Genomic DNA, 21,332 nt, shown 5'->3' with positions numbered 1-21,332 from the left:
ATTTTCTTCCTAGAATTTTAATAATGATCGGGTAAAAATTATTATGGTTCTGAAGATCATGTGTGGATTAAAAGCAACTTAACCACTGAGGAAACAGAAGACTTGTGGAGTGAGAGAGAGGCACATACACAAGACTGGAGCATGGCAGCTCAGTTGAATGATTTTTCAGTAAATATTTCATATAATACAGTACTGACTAAATGAATGCGAACAGTACTAACTATTGCATGTTTGCTGAAAATAAAAAGTTTAATTAATATTATAGTTATATCTAAAAACAAAGATGATGTGACTTATCGAACGAAAGCGCTGGCAGGTCGATAGACACACAAACAAACACAAACACACACACAAAATTCTAGCTTTCGCAACAAACAGTTGCTTCGTCCGGAAAGAGGGAAGGAGAGGGAAAGACGAAAGGAAGTGGGTTTTAAGGGAGAGGGTAAGGAGTCATTCCAATCCCGGGAGCGGAAAGACTTACCTTGTGTCTGCTTGTGTCTGTATATGTGTGGATGGATATGTGTGTGTGTGCGAGTGTACACCCGTCCTTTTTTCCCCCTAAGGTAAGTCTTTCCGCTCCCGGGATTGGAATGACTCCTTACCCTCTCCCTTAAAACCCACTTCCTTTCGTCTTTCCCTCTCCTTCCCTCTTTCCTGACGAAGCAACTGTTTGTTGCGAAAGCTAGAATTTTGTGTGTGTGTTTGTGTTTGTTTGTGTGTCTATCGACCTGCCAGCACTTTCGTTCGGTAAGTCACATCATCTTTGTTTTTAGATATATTTTTCCCACGTGGAATGTTTCCCTCTATTATATTGATAATATTATAGTTAGCTACATGCTGCAATCAAGTAAAGCTTTGTCAACCTAGGTGATTTTCCTTTCATTGAAAAATGTCTTCGGTGAGTGTGATGAAATTTAATTTTTTCTGCTTTTATATGAATATTATTTACAGATTTGGAGCAGATTGTTTCTATGTGAGCGCATATACAGCAAAATAACTTCCAGTTAGTTTTTCCTTTCGTTTCTCCAGATGTATCACTGCACTGAGTGTTTGACACTTTCATTTTTTTAACATAGAAGTATGAGTTAAAAGAACACAAAGAAATAATATTTACTACAGTACATAAAACAAACTGACATCAGTAAGCAGTCATGACGAGTTCTTACTGCTGCATTCTGAGTTTCAAGATATTAACCTTAATTATCATGCAGTTGTGATCTTAATTTACTGCATCTGCAGTACTGAGTTGGCGATTAGTATCATCACGGGGGGAGGGGGTCACCATGTTATCAACAGTTTTTCTCGGAGCACTTATTCACTTCCCACCACAGAATACCTGTGTTCCGTGGAAAACAGTTTGGGATACGCTGCAACAGGGTAGTGAATACACTCCTTGTACCAGGAGGATGTGGTATCGTGGAGTGGGCACAGGCATGGTTCAGCAAGCAGGTAGCCTAGCATGCTATTCTGTTTTTGGCAGTTCTGTCGGCCACATCTATTGTACAGCACAAGAAGCAATGTTTTTCAATGAAAGTGATCAGTAGAAGTTGAACTTTTACTTATCCTATCACAGCATACATTCAAATACTTAATAATGTTTTCTGGTTCTTATTTTAAAATGTTATTAGAACATCAGGGTGTGACACATTGAAATTACAAAATACAAGTTAATGACAACCTCACTGTAACAATATTGTAATGATGAATTGTTAATTATGGTTTATTTGTCTTATATTGTACATAATCTAAATCATTTGATTCAGGTACAGGAGACACATCAAATTGTGGTAGAATTTCACCATAAACAAAGAACACCTGATGTTAACAACCAGCTTCCTAATAATAATACAATTTTCAAACAATGGAAAAGCCAGGATGGAATGTAACAACATTATGAAAAGGAAAGTTGCTACTCACCATATAGCAGAGATGCTGAATCCCAGATACGCACAACAAAAAGACTGTCACAAATAAAGTTTTCGGACAGTAAGGCCTTACTGGCTGAAAGCTTTATTTGTGACAGGCTTTTTGTTGTGTGTATCTGGGACTCAGCATCTCTGCTATGTGGTGAGTAGCAACTTTCCTTTTCATAATATTGTTAATAATACAATTTTGTTATATGCACATACAATAAAATCTAATGCTTAATTACCCCTTGCTCAAATTACCATTTCATCCTCCCAGAAGTCTTCTATTTAGTAGTAGTATTTCTCCCACAGTATTTGCGGTAGCCTCGTTTTTAAAATTTCTGGCTTCATATTAAATATGTTTTTGCCCATTAAACTTGTTATATATTGTCATCCCCATATACTGTGGAGTCCGTGCATATAATTTCAATTGGTTTGTGGGTAGCATAAAATTATTTTTGTTTCTTGTGTTAAATGTATGGTTAATATGATCCTCCTCAAATAATTTTTGTCTGCTATGGAGGAAGATTGTAATTTCATAAATGTATATGGAGGGAACAGTTAGGATTTGTAGTTTCCAAAATAATGGGCGACAAGGCTCTATTTGCCGTGCAGTACACATGTATCGGACAATATTCTTTTGTAATTTCAATATTTGAGATATATTACTTGAACTTCCCCCACAAAATTATCTCATATCTAATGATGTATTCAAAATAACTATGATAAGCAATTTTTTGTGTACTCAAGTCAGTGGAATTTGCTAGTATTTGCATTGCAAATGCAAAACTGCTTAGTTTATTTGATAGGAAGTCAATATGTATATTCCAGCTGAAGTTCTTGTCCATATTTACTCCCAGTAATTTGACCGTGTCAATTTCTTTCATAGGTTGACTGTTTTGTTGTATTTGAAGTTCCACATATTTTGAATGTTTGGTTTTGAAATGTACCATATGGATTTTTGCAATGTTCAGTTTCAACCCATTTAACTGGAACCAGTTTTCTAAGGTACCAGCATGCTTACGATTGAGCTTGGAATGTTTTCTGCATTGTCATCTTCAATTTAAACAGAAGCATCATCTGCAAACACAACTGGCTGTGAATTTATATTGATGGGTAAGTCATTTACATAGAATAGGAACAGGATTGGCCCCAAAATGGAGCCTTGAGGCACACCCTGAGATACTGTACTCCATTTAGAATAATAATTCATTGCATCTGATATGATTGTTACCCTTTGTTTTGTGTTGTGTAAGTATGATGTTAGCCAGTTTAGAGCATTGACCTTAATCCTGTATTCATCTACACTCCTGGAAATGGAAAAAAGAACACATTGACACCGGTGTGTTAGACCCACCATACTTGCTCCGGACACTGCGAGAGGGCTGTACAAGCAATGATCACACGCACGGCACAGCGGACACACCAGGAACCGCGGTGTTGGCCGTCGAATGGCGCTAGCTGCGCAGCATTTGTGCACCGCCGCCGTCAGTGTCAGCCAGTTTGCCGTGGCATACGGAGCTCCATCGCAGTCTTTAACACTGGTAGCATGCCGCGACAGCGTGGACGTGAACCGTATGTGCAGTTGACGGACATTGAGCGAGGGCGTATAGTGGGCATGCGGGAGGCCGGGTGGATGTACCGCCGAATTGCTCAACACGTGGGACGTGAGGTCTCCACAGTACATCGATGTTGTCGCCAGTGGTCGGTGGAAGGTGCACGTGCCCGTCGACCTGGGACCGGACCGCAGTGATGCACGGATGCACGCCAAGACCGTAGGATCCTACGCAGTGCCGTAGGGGACCGCACCGCCACTTCCCAGCAAATTAGGGACACTGTTGCTCCTGGGGTATCGGCGAGGACCATTCGCAACCGTCTCCATGAAGCTGGGCTACGGTCCCGCAGACCGTTAGGCCGTCTTCCGCTCACGCCCCAACATCGTGCAGCCCACCTCCAGTGGTGTCGCGACAGGCGTGAATGGAGGGACGAATGGAGACGTGTCGTCTTCAGCAATGAGAGTCGCTTCTGCCTTGGTGCCAATGATGGTCGTATGCGTGTTTGGCGCCGTGCAGGTGAGCGCCACAATCAGGACTGCATACGACCGAGGCACACAGGGCCAACACCCGGCATCATGGTGTGGGGAGCGATCTCCTACACTGGCCGTACACCACTGGTGATCGTCGAGGGGACACTGAATAGTGCAAGGTACATCCAAACCGTCATCGAACACATCGTTCTACCATTCCTAGATCGGCAAGGGAACTTGCTGTTCCAACAGGACAATGCACGTCCGCATGTATCCCGTGCCACCCAACGTGCTCTAGAAGGTGTAAGTCAACTACCCTGGCCAGCAAGATCTCCGGATCTGTCCCCCATTGAGCATGTTTGGGACTGGATGAAGCGTCGTCTCACGCGGTCTGCACGTCCGGCACGAACGCTGGTCCAACTGAGGCGCCAGGTGGAAATGGCATGGCAAGCCGTTCCACAGGACTACATCCAGCATCTCTGCGATCGTCTCCATGGGAGAATAGCAGCCTACATTGCTGCGAAAGGTGGATATACACTGTACTAGTGCCGACATTGTGCATGCTCTGTTGCCTGTGTCTATGTGCCTGTGGTTCTGTCAGTGTGATCATGTGATGTATCTGACCCCAGGAATGTGTCAATAAAGTTTCCCCTTCCTGGGACAATGAATTCACGGTGTTCTTATTTCAATTTCCAGGAGTGTATTTTGTAGATACGCAAGTCATTGTGTGTGTGTGTGTGTGTGTGTGTGTGTGTGTGTGTGTGTGTGTGTGTGTGTGTGTGCGTGTGTGTCAAAACTTCCATCTGACATGCATTAAACTATAATCATTGCAAAATGCTCCTATGTATTTTTAAAACACAAGTCATATTAATATTTAGCTTAACAACCTAGTAGGAGTGTTACAATATTAATGTCTTGGATTCTGGTTTTTACATCGAACGTCATCAAAGCAAATTTCTACCGATGCACATATTTTTATTAGTACACCCTATATATGCATACAGCAAGGACGTTAAAGTCTTGTTTAGTGTATGATAGGCAATGTATCTTTGACAGTCACAGCACCACCGAACATGATCCACACCAGAAACAAGGAAGTTTGTCAGTAAACGACTCAGTTTGACAAATTCTTTCATCAGCAAATACATCTAAACTTATGACAAACATGATTTAGCATTAGCAAATTCATAAGTGGTAGTGAACTGCCCAAATCAATAACTAAAACATGTTGAGAATATTGTTGTAGCACACTACATCCAATTTTGAATATTCTATACAGTTGTTTGTTTTTATCACTATGTGTCATATGCTGATATTTCTGACAAGTACTTCCCAGTATTGGAATATTGAAAAAATATAAGAATGTGTTTAATACCAAATGCAACCGTTTAACTTACACAATTTTTGCGACGCATCTCACAGGCAATCAAACAGACTCACAAAAATACAAAATAGCGTTTGGCGATTACCAGATATAAAGCTGTAGTCACGCACCTTGACATAGTATGTTATGAGCACTTTGCGGAAGTCAAAGACCTGCAGCATGGAGACAGCACTGTTGTCCGAGATGCTGTACCCCTCTAGCACGTACTTGGTGGCAGTGACCTCCCAGGCGAGCCAGCGCTGGGAGAAGGCCGCGTTGGCGCTCAACATGTGTGGCAGGTGGCCCGGCTCGCAGCAGCAACACCCTGCCATATTTATGAGAACTGGTAGAGTGAGTTTGTTGGATTAAAAGCTATTTAGCAGCAACAGCTCTGTGATAAATAAAATCCCTTCTCTCCTCCTATTCTTACGTCATCAGTACTTGTCACTAGAACATATCCTTCTCTAATAAAAACTCATCCTAATTTTAACTTCTTTACTTATGGTACTGTAGCCATCATGAATTCATTTAAGGTTAAAACAGTGGGTCAAACACAGCTGTCAGTAGTCCCCCCCCCCCCCCCCCTCTATCCGTGTTATCTACCTCTTTCCTAATGTTTATTCTACTATACAGATTTCACTGCTTGTCACTATTTTCCAGGCACTTTCCTTTCACAGCAGGTGTCATTTAACCAAAAGGATGAAAGCCCTCAGCAACCTCTGTCTTTTGTCAGGCAATTAAGGGGACCACAATGTGGTTCAGGTGGGGGGAAAAAAATCTATTTTCGGTTTTCATCATATTTCAATAGATTAATGTTTTATTTAAGTACTCTGAAAAGGATTTTGCTGAAAATTTTTTTTTTTTTCGAGCATTCTAATAGCATTTTCCTACCACGTGTGTTTATGTGCCACTCCCACTTTTCTGTCATCCACCTTTCTGCATATATTTTAGATTTTTATATCCCCTACATTGCACATTACTTGTATTTTTTTTTTTTAACTCCCGAGTGTGTTGGCTATCCTTGGAATGCAACGGTCGGTATTCTTTTGTTTCTTCTGTTTGTAAACAACACGCTTTCAAACACGCGGTTAGTTTTGTTCAAGTGTGATTGCGAGTAGTTGTTATACTTATGTTTGCAGTGCTTGTTTACATGTGTTTTGTTGTGTTTATTGAAGATGGCGAAATGTAGAGACCTTTTCAAAAAACGACAATTTAGAGGAAACAAGTTTAGAAAGCTTTCTGTACAAGAGGTTACGTCGTCTGGCAACGATGTTTCTAATTGTAATTCTTCAACAAGTGCATGATCAAAGAAGCTCTCACCATTTCAAGAGAGTTACAACGAATTTACTGTAAGTGACAAGGGGCGCAGAAACATTATTATAAATCTGATGATATTATCAGATGTAATTTCTAAATTTGTACAATGTAGACAGTGTGGCAAGTCACAGAGTGTGAAAATTTGTGAGAGTGCCAGTGGGAGAAAAGGCTTAGCAATTGCTTTGGATTGAATTTTATACATATGCTGTGTCCTGCATGCAACTTTGTGGCAGCTAATGTATTTGGCAGTTCCTTGGTAATCTTGATGCACCAAGACTCATGGTTCCAACATAATCTTAATTTTTGCAAACACGCGTACAAACCCTCCTTTCTGAAGGTTTGTTTTATCCTGTCTGAAACAAACAATTTATCCTTGGAATATAATTTAGAAAAATTCTTATAAATTGTCACTCGTAGAAAGCGTTATTGTGAACATATTTTATACACCACAAAAGAGCCCTGTTCACTACATACTCACATTATATTGGGAACTACTACTATCCAGTTTATTACCTATGAACGATAAAAAATGAATTAAAAGCAGAGTTCTTTTTTTCAGTAAACAAGGATTTTACTACATAATTCAAACTTGTATACATAATACCAACCAATTTTTTGTGTGCTGAGTTTTTCAATATCTTAACAGTAGCATAATATTTATATTATGACTGACTATCCACAATACACCATAATGGGAGCTATTCACATGGCACCGAAAATTCAAGATTTTTCTTTGGGGTTAATATACGCAGACCACAAAACTTCCATTACCCATATTCGACAGTGCAAATATTCAAGTTGTGATATGGTCAGATAACGAGTGAATGGTCCATATTAGTAACATAGCATTTCTTAGAAATGTGACAAAACTGCAGTGCTTGTAAATAAATATCTTTTGTGGAGCTTTTTATACAATGTACACCCAAACATTAGGCTGTGGATTTCCAGTATCTTTCACATATTCACAGAGTAACTGTCATGGTAAATATATGCAGACAACAACACTTCCATTACCCATATTCGACAGTGAAAATATTCAAGTTGTAATATGGTCAGATAACAAGTGAATGGCCTATATTAGTAATGTAGCATTTCTTAGAAATGTGACAAAACTGCAGTGTCCGTAAATAAATATCTTTTGTGGAGCTTTTTATACAATGTACACCCAAAAATTAGGCTGTGGATTTCCAGTATCTTTCACATATTCACGGATTAACTGTCGTTCACTCACTTTCCGAGGATGCTCATGACACTGGCATGTGAACAGCTGACCAGATTCGCTGTTTCCACGACGCTCATTCCCAAACACCAGTCCGGAAGAATCGGTGTTTGTAAAAGTCACTTACATCAGTGGATTTTGCCCATTTGCGGCCCCTTATGTTGCCAGAATGATTCCCTGCAACACCACCATGTTGCATTCAGTTTCATGGTGGGCAGTGGTCATAATTTTTTGGCTCATAGGTAATCTTTTTTTGTTCTAGTTCTGACCAGTAACACTTATTGTGAGAATATGAGACCATCCTACATGTACTGTGAATAACAGCCATCCTTTAACACTTCACTGGGATACGCACAAAGTTTCGTTAACTTTTACTGACTTCATACCATTAAAAATGAAGTGCCGAGCTCTATTTAATAGGAGGCTCTGCGTCTAGTCAAAATGCTGGTCTGATTTTCTATAACATCGAATTACATTCATTGGGTGACAGTGTGCAAATGTAATAAAATGTGTTCCAGAATTCGTGTAATACATCATCAACCTGGACGTTGTAATACAACACAAGACAAGAGGCAAAGCTCCTTCCCCTCAATGAAAAGAGCCCCCCCCCCCCCCCACACACACACACAGAAAACTTACCATCATTATCCTCGACTCCTTCCGAGATGGCCTCCACCTCCCTCTGCTGGCAGTAGGTGCCACGGAACTCGAGGCCTCGCACCTGGAACGTAACCAGGCCGTTGCCCAGCTCCACGATGTGCACCAGGCAGTTGAGGTAGTCCGACGCCAGCACGAAGCAGTCCCCCTGGGAGACTGGGCCCCACCGTCCTGCAGACAATGCGTTCACTATCGACTACTGCTACTAGTCTTTTATCAACTGTTAAAGCAATAACAATATTAAATGACATCAACCCTAGAGTAGCTGTGCAGGTGTATGTCTATTCAGTAGTAAAGGAGGACACCGTCTGAAGGCTTACCGACATTTTTCAATCACTTATGTGTACGTCAAGCACTCGACTTTACACACATTTTCTTGTACATTCATTCCTTAATGTTACTTCCAGCTAATAACATACTCCAGTTCTGCTGAATGGTGTGTTACACAACTTCAACTACAGGGTGATCTGTATAAACCTGAACTACTTCACAGGGTCATTATTTCCCTTTGAAAGCTCTTACAAATGGGAAAGTTGTTTTAATGATCTCAATAGCTCTGTGAAGATCTGAAATATGACTCGCCATTTGTTGTTTCCAAGCACGGGGTTCTTCGTCTGGTACACTGCCGTGCTTGCTCGGTGTGTTGTTCATTTGTAGCCTCATCAGTTGCGGTTTGTGAAGTCTGTGCATGTGTAGTTTGGACCACGTGACAATAACGAGAAAATTAGTCATTCGTTCACAGTCTTTAGTTGCAGAAATGGGCTTTACACACTGCGAGACTGGGTCTTTATTGTGAAAACATGACTGGAAGACAGGCTCATTGGATCCAATACAATGGGCATTCCAGAGAGAATTCAGTGTGCCTGATGTTCCAACAAAGGCAACAATTTTATTGACTGAAAGAAAGATGGAGAGGACTGGTGAACTAAACAGTGGCAGTGATAATCATAAACCATTGTTGAGTGCAGACGTTCCTGATAAGTTTCGAAGGCGCTTGGACAACTCTCCAAGGAAATTGTTGTGTCAATTGAGCCAGGAGACAGACATTTTGTGTGGCATACATCAAGAGAGTTGCAATGGAATAGGCACTGCAACTACACGGAGTGCACATGATGCAAGCATTGCAAGAAACGGATCACGAGAAAAGTACATTTTACTGTCAATGATTTCAGGAGTTTCTTATTCAATGTCCAGACAGCATCTCCATAAACTGGTTTACAGATGATGCATGGACCGATCTGTCGGGTTACATCAACACACAAAACAGCAGGCATCGGGCTGATGTAAACCCCCGTATCATCCACGAAACACCACTGGATGATGATAATGTTAAGTGTGTTCGAGGATTACTGGCTCATTTTCTTTGATATGAACATAGACGCTACAGTTTATTCGGGTCTCTTTTTACATTTTTGGAGCACCTATATGACGTCAAACTCACAGAAAGTTATTTCCAACAAGATGGAGCAGTGTGTTGCACATTTAACACTTCCCCACGACTTGTAACCAGTTTCAAAAAATCACATCCCATGACTTAACTTACATGTCCATTACTTTGCACTAATATATAATGTCTCCATATTCATCTTTTTAACTCAAAGTGCATCTTGATGTACATATTAATGAATTCCACGCAAACTGTCTGTTGATTGTTTTTTTTTTCCTTATCATTGACAACTAAATCTTTAAATTCATTGTTAATACTGTTCTAAAGCCATTTTGTAGGAAATATGCAGTGCCCAGTGATTATGGGTCTACAGAACAGACACTAAAAAATCTCATCCTTCTCCTCTAAAAACAACTTTGAATCCTATTAATTTATACCAATGAAAATATCCAGGTTTTGAAAATATAATGTCAGTGGGTAGATAAAAAAAATCTACTAACCAAGCGGCAGCAGAAGTCTTCGTGTACCCCTGTAATCCAAGCTACCGGGAGGAGTTTTATGGGAGAGACCTACATATTAACGACAGATTCAGCTGTTTCAGTATCATCCGCAATTCACTCACCATGCTCTGGAGCAGTAGTCACAGAGTGAAGAGAAGCTGATCTCAGTGAATGAATCTCGGAAAACCGAAGCCAGGAGTACACGTATAAAAATGTATTAAAGTTTGAAAGCTTTCGGAGCCAGTTGCACCTTCTTCTGGCAAAAGGGTTGAAGGGGAAGGAAGAGGGGTGAAGGAAATGGACTGGTGAGATTTAGGGAAAGGGGTAGAGTTCAGAAAAGGCTCTCAGAACCGCAGGTTAAGAAGGAAAGACTGATTTTTGAGACTGCACCGAACATGATTTGAAAACCTAAAGATGGAAGATAGGGTAATATGCAAGAAAGAGATTACTGCCAAAAAATGGTGCACGAGTTAATAAGGACAAAAAGCTAAGTGCATTGTATGTGACAGAGGTGGGAGGGGGTTGGAAAAAAAAAGACAGGCTGGAAAATAAAAAATGTAGAAAACTAAATGGGAGTGAAGAAAGGAATAGTTATTGTGAAGAAATGCCGAGACCAAAGAAATTAATGTAAATTAAGGCCAGATGGGTACCAACAACCAAAGACATGTTGCAGCACCAGTTCCAAGCTGCCGAGTTCTGAGAAACTAGTGTATTGGGGGGTGGGGGAGGGGGGGGGGGGGAGATCAGATTAACTTGTGCACAATGTTTTGTTAGTAATCTCTTTTTTGTGTATTACCCTATCTTCCATCCTTAAATCCCATCTGGTAAGTCTCCCCTAACCCAGAGTTCTGGGTGACTTTTCTGAACTCTACATCTTTCCCTAAACCTCACCAGTTCTTTTTTCCTTCACCCCTTTTCCCTCCCCTTCAATCTTTCTGTCAGAAGAAGGAGCCACTGGTTCCAAAAGCTTGCAAACTTTAATACCTTTTATACATGTGTTCTCCTACTGCCGCTTTGTGAGCAGATTTGTTATCCATCCACTTACATTATATTTTCAAAAACTTATTATTTTCATTGGTATAAATTAATAGAAATCACAGTTTTTTTTAGAGGATAAGGATGAGAAATCATCCCATAATTGCCAGGCACCACAAATTTCCTATAGAATGGTTTTAGAACACTATGAATAATGAATTTAAAAATTTAGTTGGCAATGAGCGAAAGAAAAGCAAACCGAGCTAAAAAATATAAAGAGTATGGAGATGTTATATACTAGTGCAAATAATATATACATCGTCCCCTCACCAATCAACCACTGACCTTACCACTGGTGTGGAGGATAGTGTGCCTCAGCGATACAGATAGCCGTACTGTGCAATGACAGTGGAGGGGTATCTGTTGAGAGGCCAGACAAATTTTTCGTTCCTGAAGAGGGGCAGCAGCCTTTTCAGTAATTCAGCGATAACAGTCCCGATGACTGAGTGATCTGGCCTTGTAATATCAGCCAAAATAGCCATGCTGTGCTGGTACTGTAAATGGTCGAAAGCAAGAGAAAATTACAGCCTTAATTTTTACCAAGGCATGCACCTCTACTGTACGGTTAAACAATGACGGCAACCTTTTGGGTGAAATGTTCCAGATATAAAACAGGAGGACATCATTATCAGGTGAAACAAAACTCGTGTTCTTTAGATTGGATGGTGGTATGTCAGATCCCTTAACTGGACAGGTAGGATAGAAACTTTAAAAAGGGAAATGGACAAATTAAAGTTAGATATAGCGGGAATTAATTAAGTTTGGTGGCAGCAAGAGAGAGAGAGAGAGAGAGAGAAACCTTATCAGATGATCCAAAATGGATGGTGGACTTGACTGCACACTTTAACACCCTCAATAATATGCTGGAAGATGAGAAGATCTTATTTATCATTTGACAGGGAAAGTGGAAGTATTTCAAAAGAAAACTGCACTGTGGACGGGCAACTTCTGGCTAAGAAAACTGCTCGTTTTCCTAAGCTCTCTGGCAGTTTTAAAGAAAGGGTGTGGATTTTGAAGAATTCATTGTGGTTTCAAAAGGCAGGGGCAGTTTTTCAGGACACTGCAAAACATCTGTTACTGAGCTGCCTTTGAAAGTCTTTGCCATTACATCTGAGAGCATCGCTGTGCATCTGCAGTTAAACTGATCAACCTGTAAGGTAATTTCCCATTCAAAAGACAAATTTACATTAAAACTGTCTACGACTTCTACAAAGTTTTTCTGATATGAGTTTCCATACCTCCATAATGACGCTGAAAAAGTAATAACAATGTTTCGATCAATGTAGGTGTGAAAAATTATTATGATTATTATTATTAATATCCTAAATAAGTCTCATCAACGTAGCAACCTGAGCGGCAAAAAAACAACAAAACTGTCTGCATATGCTGCGTGCAAACTATTTGTGTCAGATACAAATTTTAACATGTCTTCAGCAAATCAAAAATAACTAAATAACAGTTAAAAATTGTCTTATTTGTAACCTATGTTGTTGAGAAATGTAGCCATTGCAGTGTTGGTAGAGCAGTTTTAGATAATAAAATTTAATTCTAGCGGCTCATGAAAGAAACATTTATTCCACCCCTAAAGACATGCTATAAAGACTTCTTGTTTTTGTACCCTGCTATCCCTTCTTTTTCACTGCACCTTCCTGCAACTCAACACTTCCTCTACATGGTGAGCAGCAAATTATCACTTCCACATTACTGTTATTCCACCTCAGAATTTCCATCATTTGATTTTGCTCGAAATTTGTAAGAATTTTACAAAGAACAATGTGGCACGCTCAATGCTGCTGTTGTAATGTAGTTGCGAATCAGCTTTTCTTTTTATTTTTGTAGGTGTATTCTGACCAATAGTCAGCAACAATATAGTATCACTCTTCCAAGATGAGTTCTACAGGGCTTCAGACATTTAAAGTTTCTAACAAAGAATAATACAAAACTATGCCTGACAAAAGATGTTTAACATTCCTCACACGACTACATTGCCATTTTATGCACAGTGCCCTCAGTTTCCCTATCTTTTCACTCAGGCAGTGTGATCTGGTAGTGGGGAAGTGTGCAGTCAGTCACAAGGGATCTGCAGGCCTGCAGAGTTCTCGGCTGTTGCTGTTCTAAATCATATGTAGTCCACGTATTTAAGGATGTGACAGTAAAAAAGATCAAGATGGCACTACACACGATTTCATCATCAGACATAACATAAAAAGATAAAATTATCTCCCCTGAACTCCTGTTTTCTAAGAGAGGATCAGAAAGGTGATTAAGAATGGGATAACAGGTACTAGGTGGTAAGACGCATCTTAAAGCATCGAGCAATCGTCAGTTTGGTAACAGAGAGAATGTGGGCAGTAAAAATTGCAGAGGGAGACTTGGGGATGAACACAGTAAACAGGTTCAAACGGATTTGTGTTGCAGCAGTTATTCAGAGGTGAAAAGAATTTTGGAGTATTCTATAGCACGGAGATCTCCAACAAACGGATCGGCAGCAACAACAATAACGACAGCAACACGTACTAGATGTAGGCTCCAGGATTACCGAATACCTGATGGAGGGGAAGGGTGGAAAAGGAATATGGAGGGAAGAAGAGGAGGGGGGAGGAGGAGGGGAGAAGGGAAAGAGATGGCAAACAGGATGAACTTAAAAATTAATATGCATAAGAAGGAAAAAGGAGAAGTCTAAGAATGTCTCCACAGACACTCAAGTCTCTCAAAAACATGCCTCGAGTACAGCTCTCTCTTTTTACTGGCTGCTACGAGATCACTATTAAGATTTTTAACTGTCACTTTCACTTCCTTCACCCCCGGTAATGTTCGAAAAAGTGAAAATTGCCAAGTTGCATCTGTATTCACACCTGAATCATCACTGTAATTATTTCAAAGAAAGAAATATAAAAGGAGATGTCAAATTTTGAACGGTTGCTGTTATTGTAAGAGGTACTGATTAACTTCAGAACTTGCTGTACCACACAGAGCGTACCGAGAATGAGGTCTCCACAGAGCGAGCGCTGCAGAGAACGGGTGAGGTGCTCGTAGAAGATAGAGTTGAGGTTGTTGTCGTCGGCACCCAGACTGCGGTGCTCCAGCAGGTGTGCCGCGAGCCGCGTGTTGCTGTGGTCGGCACGCCGCGTCTTGTAGTCGCGCTCCCAGAACTTGACTGGCCTAGCATAAGAGGCGAGGAAGACTGCCGAGCCGAGGAACGGATTGAGAGGTGCCGACACCAGGGCAGACAGGGCTGCCTGGGCGAACAGCATGGCAGAGTGGGGCACTGAGAACGGCTGTGCAAAGGCGTGGAACGCCGATCCCCACGTGATCTGCCAAGGAGCAATGTACGTCACCACAAACTGCACCTGTTAAAGGAGAAAAAAGGGAAGTGTACATTCGGCTAGAAGTATACACAGATGTAATAAGAATATTTTCTAAAATACAATTATGTCCACCACTCATACCCACAATGAACTGTTAAGTAAAAACACAAGAACATAAACGAATACATAACTGTCTTTTCTGTTGTCAAACTTTCATTCATTCTCAGAGGAACGTCGTTACTGGACACGTGTGAGCTTCCTGTCCATCCGCCCTGTATGTGCATATACACTACTGCAGTAAAATGGCTACACCACAAAGATGACATGCAACAGACACGAAATTTAACCGAAGGAAGAAGGAAGAAGATGCTGTGATATGCAAATGATTAGCTTTTCAGAGCATTCACACAAGGTTGGCGCCAGTGGCGACACCTACAACGTGCTGACATGAGGAAAGTTTCCAACCGATTTCTCATTCACAAACAGCAGTTGACCAGCGTTGCCTGGTGAAATGTTGTTGTGATGCCTCATGTAAGGAGGAGAAATGCGTACCATCATGTTTCTGACTTTGATAAAGCTCGGATAGTAGCATATCGCGATTGTGGTTTATCCTATCGCGACACTGCTGCTCGCGTTGGTCGAGATCCAATGACCATTAGCAGAATATGGAATAGGTGGGTTCAGGAGGGTAATATGGAATGCCGTGCTGGATCCCAATGGCCTCTTATCACTAGCAGTCGAGATGACAGGCATCTTATCCACATGGCTGTAACGGATCCTGCAGCCACGTCTCAATCCCTGAGTCAACAGATGGGGACGTTTTCAAGACAACGACCATCTGCACGAACAGTTCAACGACATTTGCAGCAGCCTTGACTGTCAACTCAGAGACCGTGGTTGCAGTTACCCTTGATGCTGCATCACAGACAGGAGCGCCTGTGATGGTGTACTCAATGACGAACCTGGGTGCACGAACGGCAAAATGTCATTTTATCGGATCAATCCAGGTTCTGTTTACAGCATCATGATAGTCGCATCCGTGTTTGGCAACATTGCGGTGAACGCACATTGGAAGCGTATATTCATCATTGCCATACTGGCATATCACCAGGTGTGATGGTATGGGGTGCCATTGGTTACACGTCTCGGTCACCTCTTGTTCGCATTGACGACACTCTGAACAGTGGACGTTACATTTCAGATGTGTTATGGCCCGTGGGCTCTACCCTTCATTCAATCCCTGCAAAACCCTACATTTCAGCAAGTTAATGCACGACCGCATGTTGCAGGTCCTGTACGGGCCTTTCTGGATACAGAAAATGTTCGACTGCTGCCCTGGCCAGCACATTCTCCAGATCTCTCACCAATTGAAAATGTCTGGTCAATGGTGGCCCAGCAACTGGCTCGTCACAATACGCCAGTCACTACTCATGATGAACTGTGGTATCGTGTTGAAGCTGCGTGGGCAGCTGTACCTGTACACGCCATCCAAGCTCTGTTTGACTCAATGCCCAGGCGTATCAAGGCCGTTATTACGGCCAGAGGTGATTGTTCTGGGTACTGATTGCTCATGACCTATGCACCCAAATTGGGTGAAAATGTAGCCACATGTCAGTTGTAGTATAATATATTTGTCCAATGAATACCCGTTTATCATCTGCATTTCTGCTTGGTGTAGCAATTTTAATGGCCAGTAGTGTGCATGCCTGATGTCCTTGCTCATTCTCTCTACAGTCCAGTCAATACTTCTGTATATATTCTGGCAACCTGAGCATAGAGTACCTGCAGTGGCCAGAAATACCTTGACAGTATGCTGAAGATCTTACTAAGGCCTCCACTGACAAGCATTACCCCTTCCTTGCCTTGCACCCTTGCAAACGCCCCCCCACCCAAAAAAAAAAAAAATAAATAAATAAATAAATAAATAAAAGAAAACTCTTTTTTTGGGCAAATAGCTTCCTCGCGCCGTAGCATCATTCACTCCTAATCCTATGATCCCATTCCCCTGCTCCCCCCAGGAACCAGTTGCAAAGGAGCACACCCCCCCCCCCTCCCACATACGCCAATATCATGCTAGAATGGCATAACTGAACTGTATGTCCCCCCTCCACTGTCAATGGAGTAGGAGATGCTGGCCACTAATAAATCATTTAGGCATCTCTTAAAATGAACTTTATTAGTAGCATAACTTTTAGTTGTTGCTAGCATGTGTGTGTTCCTGAGTAATAGATGACACATTTCTGGACCAAAGTAAGCAACTTTACGTAACTAGTGAGACAGCTAATCACTGTGTTTAGAAATGATCATCCTATCCACAGTCCTACCACCATTCATGCAGAGATATAAGGGACAGTAAAATGAAAATGATACAGATGGAAAAAGTAAGTAAATGCTTTATTATTTCAAAAGTAATTGCCATAATTGTTAATACATTGAACTCACTGTGAGACAGGTCTATCAATCCCTTCACAGAAAAATGTTTTGCGGTCACCTATGGAATCGCAATTGTACTCACGCAGGCACCTCTTTGTCTGAAGTAAATTGACTGCCACGAATGTCTTTCTTCACGGCTCCAAAAATATGTTCTCTTTATACACTCCTGGAAATTGAAATAAGAACACCGTGAATTCATTGTCCCAGGAAGGGGAAACTTTATTGACACATTCCTGGGGTCAGATACATCACATGATCACACTGACAGAACCACAGGCACATAGACACAGGCAACAGAGCATGCACAATGTCGGCACTAGTACAGTGTATATCCACCTTTCGCAGCAATGCAGGCTGCTATTCTCCCATGGAGACGATCGTAGAGATGCTGGATGTAGTCCTGTGGAACGGCTTGCCATGCCATTTCCACCTGGCGCCTCAGTTGGACCAGCGTTCGTGCCGGACGTGCAGACCGCGTGAGACGACGCTTCATCCAGTCCCAAACATGCTCAATGGGGGACAGATCCGGAGATCTTGCTGGCCAGGGTAGTTGACTTACACCTTCTAGAGCACATTGGGTGGCACGGGATACATGCGGACGTGCATTGTCCTGTTGGAACAGCAAGTTCCCTTGCCGGTCTAGGAATGGTAGAACGATGGGTTCGATGACGGTTTGGATGTACCGTGCACTATTCAGAGTCCCCTCGACGATCACCAGTGGTGTACGGCCAGTGTAGGAGATCGCTCCCCACACCATGATGCCGGGTGTTGGCCCTGTGTGCCTCGGTCGTATGCAGTCCTGATTGTGGCGCTCACCTGCACGGCGCCAAACACGCATACGACCATCATTGGCACCAAGGTAGAAGCGACTCTCATCGCTGAAGACGACACGTCTCCATTCGTCCCTCCATTCACGCCTGTCGCGACACCACTGGAGGTGGGCTGCACGATGTTGGGGCGTGAGCGGAAGACGGCCTAACGGTCTGCGGGACCGTAGCCCAGCTTCATGGAGACGGTTGCGAATGGTCCTCGCCGATACCCCAGGAGCAACAGTGTCCCTAATTTGCTGGGAAGTGGCGGTGCGGTCCCCTACGGCACTGCGTAGGATCCTACGGTCTTGGCGTGCATCCGTGCGTCGCTGCGGTCCGGTCCCAGGTCGACGGGCACGTGCACCTTCCGTCGACCACTGGCGACAACATCGATGTACTGTGGAGACCTCACGCCCCACGTGTTGAGCAATTCGGCGGTACGTCCACCCGGCCTCCCGCATGCCCACTATACGCCCTCGCTCAAAGTCCGTCAACTGCACATACGGTTCACGTCCACGCTGTCGCGACATGCTACCAGTGTTAAAGACTGCAATGGAGCTCCGTATGCCACGGCAAACTGGCTGACACTGACGGCGGCGGTGCACAAATGCTGCGCAGCTAGCGCCATTTGACGGCCAACACCGCAGTTCCTGGTGTGTCCGCTGTGCCGTGCGTGTGATCATTGCTTGTACAGCCCTCTCGCAGTGTCCGGAGCAAGTATGGTGGGTCTGACACACCGGTGTCAATGTGTTCTTTTTTCCATTTCCAGGAGTGTATTTATTTATTTATGAAATTTGACATAAAAATATGTCTCTCTTTCAAATTAAAAAGTTCATGGAATGAAAATTAGAAATAAGAATAACCGTCATAGAGATTTAAAGTTAGTTACTTTGGTCCCAAACGGTTTCGCCTATTACTCAGGAACACTCATTTTCAATAACTTGCTAGCAACAGTTAAAAGTTTTGCTACTAATAAAGTTCATTTTTAGAGGTGCCTAAATGATTTATTAGTGGCCAGTTTCTGCTACTCCATTGACAAATTTCTTAGTGGAACCTATTTATGTATATCATATTAATAACATCACATAACCTTAGAACTGCATAAAATATGACTTCTCCACTTCATTAATGTAGTAATGAGATCAATGTAAATGAGTGTTCTGCACTGCTTTTCTGTAACATGGTATGTGGCTATAATGGTCCAAAAATTATCACATGTACAGACATCTACATGTTTCAGGACAAATCTGTAATTTCTCCTTAAAGGAAAACATATCTGTGATTTTTTTTGGCATATTCCACATTCACTAGGACAACTTCACTTGTGATGTCTGGAAGTAGCATTAGCGTATATCTTTGTTTGTAATTATAAATTATGTACTCTTGTTTTATGACATGTTCTATATTCTAGAGGGTCTAGTCATTACAAATCCACGGAACAAAAGGTATACCTGATGTAACAAGGCACAAATGCAGCACAACACGGCCACCTGGTGGGTACCCTACAGCCCCAGGCTGCTCGGCAGTGAGTTGCAGTGGTACAGTAGCAACAGCCAGCACCAGTGAATACGCATCAAAAGAAGCCAACACGGGGGTACAAATTTTCACACATCAAAGCCACCACACGTGATGTCGGAGAAATGTATAATTAAGTACAGCTTGAAACAATTACATTCAGAGTTATTTTTAGTAATTAAATGTAGGACAATAGCTACCATTGGTAGTTTGTTGGAATCCTATTTCAGAGGTCCCTAGCCATTGCAGGAGTTACAGTGCACGCAATCAAAGTAGGTGTGACAGACAGGCATACGCGTTTCACACCTCCACAGTTATCGGCCACTGTGAAACCGCAACCAGAAGGCCACCACAACTACAGATACTGTGATTGTGGAACATAATTTACAGGTATAGACACTATTTAATGAGTTAGTAATGAAGAATAATCAACAACACTGTAATAAAGTAGGTGGCCAGGCCTAAGCGACATTGCCTGGCACAAAGTTTTGGCAGTAAACATAAGTTATAAGAGGACCTGGGCTGCTTATTGCAGTTCTGAGTAAACTGTAAGTCTACGGCATTTAATTTATTTTAGATGTGGTGAGGCAAAGTTTGTTACGAGAGTTACGTATAATATCAAGTTATTGAAAGTTAGTAGTCGTTTGGCCTTAGCCGAGCACACAGGTCAAAAGTTAGTCAGAAAGAAACTTGTCTAAACATTATCTCAAACACCGAAGATCCTTCCTCGACGGCCATTTGTTCTCTTAAAAAAAACTGAAATTCCGTACGTGCAGACCACCGACTGACCTTGAGGAGGAACTCGTAGACTTTGCTGAACACTATACCGACGAAGAAGTAGTCGACGATGAAGGTCTGCGAGGCGGCAGCGAAGTCTATCTGGAAGAGGAGGACGGCGAAGGCGAGGACGAGGTACTGGTTGCCCGTATCGGAAAAGGCACAGCGCAGGCACTTGAGGCCGCAGACGGCTGCCAGCAGCGCGCCCCAGCCGGCACCCGCATTGTCCACCAGTCGCGGTGCGTCCGCAGTCAGTGCGCTCACCACCAGCACCGGGTACAGCACGTTCCTCTCCAGGAAGCACAGGTACACGTACGTCTGCAACAAGTCCGGCACCGCACTCGTAAGTGTACCGTCGTTCTCGAGGTACCTTCGTCTTCGAAAATTTCTAGTTACACACACCCACCTGTCACTTACTAAACAAAACGCAAGCTTACAGAATATCAGTCAAACTTTGTGACTGGGTTAATAACTCTTTAGCAGATAGAATTCAATATACCTTTCTTAACAGAGCCAAATCACCTGGCACCTAACATGGGAGGCCCCCTAAGACAGATTGCAGATAATGCTGTCAAATAATGGAAAATGAGACACCGAGAATGTGTAGAAAATTTCTGGACAGAGTGCACAGCACGACCACTCGCTGAAGGAATCAGTAGTTCATCCTCAACATAAACAAATGTAATGTATTGCAAGTAAATAGGCAGTAAGACCTGTTTGATTACACAATTGCGTCCAATCACAATTCAACACAGAAAACTAATAGTTACAAGAGAGAATTACAGTCATCACTTTCCTTCAGGATGGGGAAATGGACAGTACTGCCCACACACCCACACAAAAGTGAAAGTGGAGATGTAACAAGAAGTCATTCATTCACCAGCTGATGACATTTTACTACATGAACTTTTCAGCTTGTGTGCAGTACTGGTCCAATCATAAAAGTGAAAGAGATACACTTCCATGCTTTCAGAGCTGCTGTGTACAAAGCCCACAAGATGCTAAGCAACATGAGAGGCTGCCACCACACAAACATAAGAGCACAGCTTGCCGGATGCTCCCCATTCTGAGCAAACAAC

The 21,332-nt window shown here is 42.4% G+C and overlaps 1 protein-coding gene across 1 annotated transcript in view; it reads right to left on the bottom strand.

The window, feature by feature from the left end:
• The window catches only part of LOC126209973 (pecanex-like protein 1), a 299,631-nt gene that overhangs the window by 61,186 nt on the left and 217,113 nt on the right, over nt 1–21,332 (bottom strand). The window contains exons 24-27 of the mRNA XM_049939084.1: nt 20,266–20,571; nt 14,392–14,761; nt 8,472–8,660; nt 5,428–5,621 (exon numbers count right to left, since the gene is read on the bottom strand). Coding sequence (XP_049795041.1) covers nt 5,428–5,621; nt 8,472–8,660; nt 14,392–14,761; nt 20,266–20,571 — 1,059 coding nt within the window. The remainder of the gene's footprint in view (nt 1–5,427; nt 5,622–8,471; nt 8,661–14,391; nt 14,762–20,265; nt 20,572–21,332) is intronic.

The sequence above is a fragment of the Schistocerca nitens genome, chromosome 10, assembly GCF_023898315.1.
Source record: "Schistocerca nitens isolate TAMUIC-IGC-003100 chromosome 10, iqSchNite1.1, whole genome shotgun sequence".
NCBI classification, from domain to species: Eukaryota; Metazoa; Arthropoda; class Insecta; order Orthoptera; family Acrididae; genus Schistocerca; species Schistocerca nitens.
The sequence above is the reverse complement of the archived record's forward strand: the minus strand, read 5'-3'. Positions and strand labels throughout refer to the sequence as shown.